Source organism: Musca autumnalis, unplaced genomic scaffold (genome assembly GCF_047663935.1).
Source record: "Musca autumnalis isolate F117 unplaced genomic scaffold, ASM4766393v1 scaffold_2, whole genome shotgun sequence".
In the NCBI taxonomy this organism is placed as follows: Eukaryota; Metazoa; Arthropoda; class Insecta; order Diptera; family Muscidae; genus Musca; species Musca autumnalis.
In genome coordinates this window covers 170,948,325-170,953,864 of record NW_027411755.1, presented here as the reverse complement: position 1 = coordinate 170,953,864, position 5,540 = coordinate 170,948,325, and the positions used below count along the sequence as shown (strand labels likewise).

At 33.6% G+C, this 5,540-nt stretch overlaps 2 protein-coding genes across 2 annotated transcripts; both read right to left on the bottom strand.

The window, feature by feature from the left end:
* LOC141393175 (uncharacterized) lies at window positions 1–1,038 on the bottom strand. The gene is made up of 3 exons (XM_073966128.1): window positions 810–1,038; window positions 602–746; window positions 1–531 (listed from the first exon to the last, which is right to left on the bottom strand). Exons 1-3 carry the CDS (start codon window positions 943–945, stop codon window positions 45–47), a joined length of 768 nt encoding a protein of 255 aa, XP_073822229.1. The 5' UTR covers window positions 946–1,038; the 3' UTR covers window positions 1–44.
* Window positions 1,039–2,828: 1,790 nt separating this feature from the next.
* Window positions 2,829–4,139, bottom strand: LOC141392448 (uncharacterized). The gene is made up of 4 exons (XM_073965388.1): window positions 3,984–4,139; window positions 3,797–3,924; window positions 3,662–3,723; window positions 2,829–3,570 (listed from the first exon to the last, which is right to left on the bottom strand). Exons 1-4 carry the CDS (start codon window positions 4,042–4,044, stop codon window positions 2,829–2,831), a joined length of 993 nt encoding a protein of 330 aa, XP_073821489.1. The 5' UTR covers window positions 4,045–4,139.
* Window positions 4,140–5,540: the final 1,401 nt, after the last annotated feature.

Here is a 5,540-nt window from a genome sequence, read left to right as displayed (position 1 = left end):
TTTTGGAGTTTTCGATAAAAAGAATAATTAAATCCGCTTCTATTCTAGTCATCTTCTTGTTTTATTTGCATTAAAACTTCTATTACTTTAAGCATGGCTTTTGTACGTTTCTTCGGGCTCATATTCTCTATGATTGACATTATCATGTGTAAGAAACCATCAATAGCTGCACTATTACCGCTAGATTGTTCTTGTGTTTTACATAAATCTTTAAATGTATGTACTGCTTGATAGAATGTACCATCGTCATCATCGTCGGACTCGGAATTATTTAAATAATCATATTCACTTTCATCATCGCTAAGTGTATGGTCTTCTTCTTCGCCATTCCAATCTGTTGATTCCTTTTTAATATTACTTCCAGCATTTTTGTTACCATATCCATTTGTTTTCGATGATGAACATGAAGTATCAAATAAGCTATTGGAGGAAGTTTCCTCAAACATTTGCGGCTTTGAAGCTTCTTGTGATCTTTGTAGAGCAGGAGTTGTAACTGGAACATCACCATTCCATGTTACTTTTGTATCGCTCCTGTAAATTTGGGGACAAGATATAGGGAATAGTTGGTCTAATTCAATATCTTAAGTTAAAAATATCTTACTGTTTATTAAAAATATGCGGTTCCAAGAAGTTCATTCGCTGAACAATAGGAGCAACTGGCTGTTTTCCCCCAGTAATAAGTTCAACACGTTTAGAGCGTACATAACGATCCCGCAGTTCACGATAGCGTTTTATAACATCTTCCTCTGAAATGTAAAATTGAGTTTGTCAGTCTGGAAAATTTTGAAAATTGACCGATTGTGACTTACGTGGGGTCTTCATTTGTTTGGCTATTTTCTCCCAGACTTTTCTCTTCAGTGAAATACTTAGGTAGCATTTGTTATTCTTGTTGTATAGTATATCATTTTTCTCCACAAGTTCTATTAATTTTTCATCAAATAACATTTTATGGAAAGGAAAAATAAATCAATTTCTTTTCTTTAACAACAATTTTTCTTCCTTCTATTCTTATTCTATACAATTTTCATAGTAATCCACCATCTCTCATTCGTAAACATCGGCATGCATTAAAGGCGTATTTACATTACTGGATGTGCCTTTTATAAGGCTGCGTTTACATAAAATGAAATTATAGCTCAACTGGATTTAATAAATCCAGTACAAATATTAAGCCTGTTTGATAAATTCGTAAGTAAAACGTACTTGTAAGTTCTTGCAACTACTTGCATTTCTCTTTAACTGAACAAGTTTTTTATCGAACAGCAGTTTGTAAAAGTTTGTACAAACTATTAAATACTAATTTAACTGTACGGCGATTCTTTAACACATTTTTAAATTACCGACAAAAATCGGTAATATTAAAACCCAAAAATTTTTTACTATAGCTCTGTTCCAGAACTAAAAAGTTTTTACAATTTTTACCACTTTTACACATTTTGCGTTCCCGTACACAAAATTTATATGAAAATCGTTTACGACTTTTACAACTTTTACGACTTTTACCAATTTATAAAGTACGGGAACAGGGGGTAAGATAACAATTTTTCGTCTATGTTATCGAAGAATATAGTAAAAGTTAGTAGATTCTTGCAGTACATAAGTTACCGAATAATATCGTTAATTACCGAATTTATAAGCATTTTAATTTTACCGATTTTTTTGTTAACTCAAAAATAAAGTTAGATAACACTATGCAATACTGAAAATGCAAACAACTTCTAGTATGCAGTTTTTGAAAGTACATATTTAGACTACAAAAACCCTAGTAGGGTTTTGCCCTGTCAGATCCAGATCGGATTTTATGGCCTCATCTAAACCGGGCTAAATCTACATTTTTTTGAATTTATCAGGCCTTTATCTCAGAAACGAATAGGAATTTGGCCTTGCTGTCTTTAGCAGTATTGTACCCCTAAACTAGTAGAACTTATCTTTTGAAAAAACTACATAAGAAAAACTCCATCTAGGGCATCAAACTCTATAAAATATAGAAAAATTTACATAATTGCTGAAATTCTGGTCAGTATCGGCTAAACTATTGGGAGTTGAACCAAGTAATCCTTCGCAAAAATCTTCCAAATAAAGTTCTCTACAATTCCTTAGAACATTCTGAAACTCTAAAATGCTTACTTCATGTTGTTTCAGCGGTATTTTGCATCATATCTTTTACAGCACGTATTTCAAACACACTTCACACCAACAGTTTATTCTCGCATTGACATTTTTATTAAGTCGTCGTTGAAAAATGTACTGAAAATAACGGGAGAGAGGCATTTTACAACAATGATATGTTCTCAAGGGTTGTGTATTACATTCCAGGGAATATTTTTTCAAAACAAAATATTCAGAAAAAATTATTGGTTTTGGAGATACGGTGCGAAATGCATAAAAATTGTGTCATTTTTGCATATATTTTGAAATTTGAGACAATGAATGTAGTTTTTCGAGCTCATTATTTCTCCAAATATTTTATTCTTGTCCTTACCTACAAATTTGCTTCAGAGGTCAGAAGAAGATTCGCATTGGTTTCAGAGATATAACCCCGAATTTCTTTAAAAACTCAATATTTAACCATATTTAGATGGGGCCATTAAATCCGAGCTGGATCTGACATAACAAAACCCAACTTGGGTTTCTTGTCGTTTGGGTCTGTAGTGTCAAAAAATCCTCAGTTCGAATTGTTTGCACATGATCACCTTAAAAATGTTGCACAGTGTAATTACACTACAGATCTTTTATATGTATATTGAAAAAATCTTTAATAAATGTATAAATTTAAATAATGTACAACAACAAATTCAAAAGAAAATAAAAGCAAATGCAACTGCTAATTACATTGAAGGCTCAGAATGTTCCAAATCTTCATCATCATCATTGTAAACATTTCTAAACTGTAAGGAAGAATTATTTTGGAAATATTCATTTACTCTTGCTTCATTAGAATTATCATTGAAATTCCATGATGTTGAAGAGTCCGCGTTGTCATTTTCATGATTTAATATTATACCAGAATCATTTATTGGACGGCGTGCAGAAATTGGACCCACAATTATGTGACTATAATTGGAAGATTGTGATGAAGACGAAGAGTTCGAAACATTTGGCATTGTATCATTATCATGATTGTGGTTACTGCTGGAAGGCGACGACGTATTACTGACCTCATGTGGTGAATTGACACCAGAATCATTGCAAGGCCCTCTCATAGATATTGGACCCACAACTGCAATAGGGCGATGCGGTGAAGAAGTTGCCGATGCATATGATAGTTCTTCCATTCCTTGCATTTCTTCATTAGCTTTTTCGTCAGGTTCGTTTGAGTTAGCTGGTGAGTTTAATTCATTTTGATTTAGCCTTTTAACAATTGGTTGTAGCACTTCATTATAATTTTCGAGGAATTGAAGAACTTCACCATCGCGTTTTTCAGGTGTTGATGCCAAACGTTTGCGACGTAAACGATCTTGTTCTGGACGTTGTGGACTCCAATCGAATGGATGATGAACCTCAGCATGTACAATAATTTGTTGGGATGGTATTTCCGGACTACTACAAGGTGAAGGGCCACGATTGGATCTATGAGGAAAAAAAAAAATACAAAGGGAATGAACAATATAAAATATAAATAAAACAGGTCATTTAAGTGGTCATTTCCATTATTGCCTACCTTAACATAGTGGAATTCCACAATCCTCCATTGTTCGATGGCATGAAATCCATTTCACTCTCCTATAAAAAGAAATAATGGGAAAAACGAATGTATTATTAGAACTCTGTAATCTCCAAAATATGGTAATCTCACTCTTAAAGCCCTTTCCATATCAACGTCATCAAAAAATCGCGTTTCTCCATCTGTCACAGACTGATGTAGAGCATCTAATATTTGACGCATTTCCTGCAATTCCATGCCCTCTTCATAGAAACCCATACCTATTGATAAGGGCATAATAAGAAAGTGGGAAAACGGAAACATCTCAATTGAAACTTACCATTGAGGGTCAGTTGCAGTTCCTTATATTCATTGCGTTTACGTGAACTTCGTAACTCCATTTGGAAGATACGAAGATTTCCATTTATTTCAAAATATTATATATGTTCATCAAAGTGTAATTTACAATATAAAAGATTTGTAAGAAAGCTATTTGACATTTCCTCTTTTTTTGTAATTCTATTTACCGTTATATTTTAGAAAATTTTGTAAACAAAACTTGAGTGCAACGCATGTCATATGTCGATACAGTACATAAAGTTATAAGCTTCGTTCCAGTACTTTTTTAATGATAAAAGTGTCAAAAGAGCAAACTGTTGAAAATGAGTTCCACATACACATTTTTCCGAAATGTACGGAACGTAATGGAACAAATGTCAAAGTCGGCGAATCAACCAATCAGAAGCCGGCAAACATGTTGCACATTTTCGCTCGCCCAAATTTGTCGTATAAAAAGTTTCTAAAGAGAAAGCTATTCAGCGCCATTTTTGTTCAAAGAGAAGTGAAGATTTTGCAACTTTTTTGGTGTACCGGAACGCATTTTGGGAAAAAATGTGCAAAATGTGTTAAATGTGTAAAAACTTTTTAGTTCTGGAACGAAGTTATAGTAATGTACAGTATATTATGTGTTATAACGCATTTACATACTACCTTGAATTCCTAAAACAGGTGTTTGAAGCTTCAGTGTAAATGTACACTTATAGTACATTTATATATAATAGTCCCGATTTACATTAAACGATTTTCCTTGTGATTTTCCTTTAAACTTGCCTCTTGCGTTTATAAAGGCAATTCTGTTTCACTTCCATACCCCTTACGTGTCTGTCCTACAAACTGAGACTTGCCGCAAGTAAACTCGCCTAATGTAAATTAGGACATAGTACGGTTACACTAGAGGATTTATTTGACGTTTGCGCTATGGAATTGACCATGGTGGAATAATAAGGTGTAACTCCAAAAACAGCTGATCTTCATACCAGTTGTCAAAATGCGTTATTGTGAATAAAATCACATACAAAATGTAAACAAGCAATTCACAGTAATGCATTATTGTGAGCAAATTTGACGTTTGACATGATTTGATGTAACACCTTCTTATTCCACCATGGAATTGACATTTGAAATCCAAACCCACTGGGTTAATCCGGTTAAGTGTAACCGGGGTATAACCGGATTTAACAAACCCACTGGGTTTCAAATGTCAATTCCATTGCTTATATTTCAAATAAATTCTCATAAAGAAGTTTAACTCTGTGTTTGCAAAAAATGTTATTCTATTCAAACGAATTGTCAAATTTTGCAGATCGATTTACTTGCTTAGCGCAAATGTAGAGCGCTGACTTTAAAATGAGGAATTCTTAAATACACCCAGCAAAAAGTTTGCATCCGCGGATGCAGTTGAATCACTATAAGTGTATGGTACATTTGCCGTTGGAGTACATCTTTTCCTATGAATTCACTTATGAATTTTACAAGTGAGCGCGCAGCTAGGATGCACTCCATTTTGCTTCCACAGCACACAGCTAGGATGCACTCCATTTTCGATCCAAATCACAGC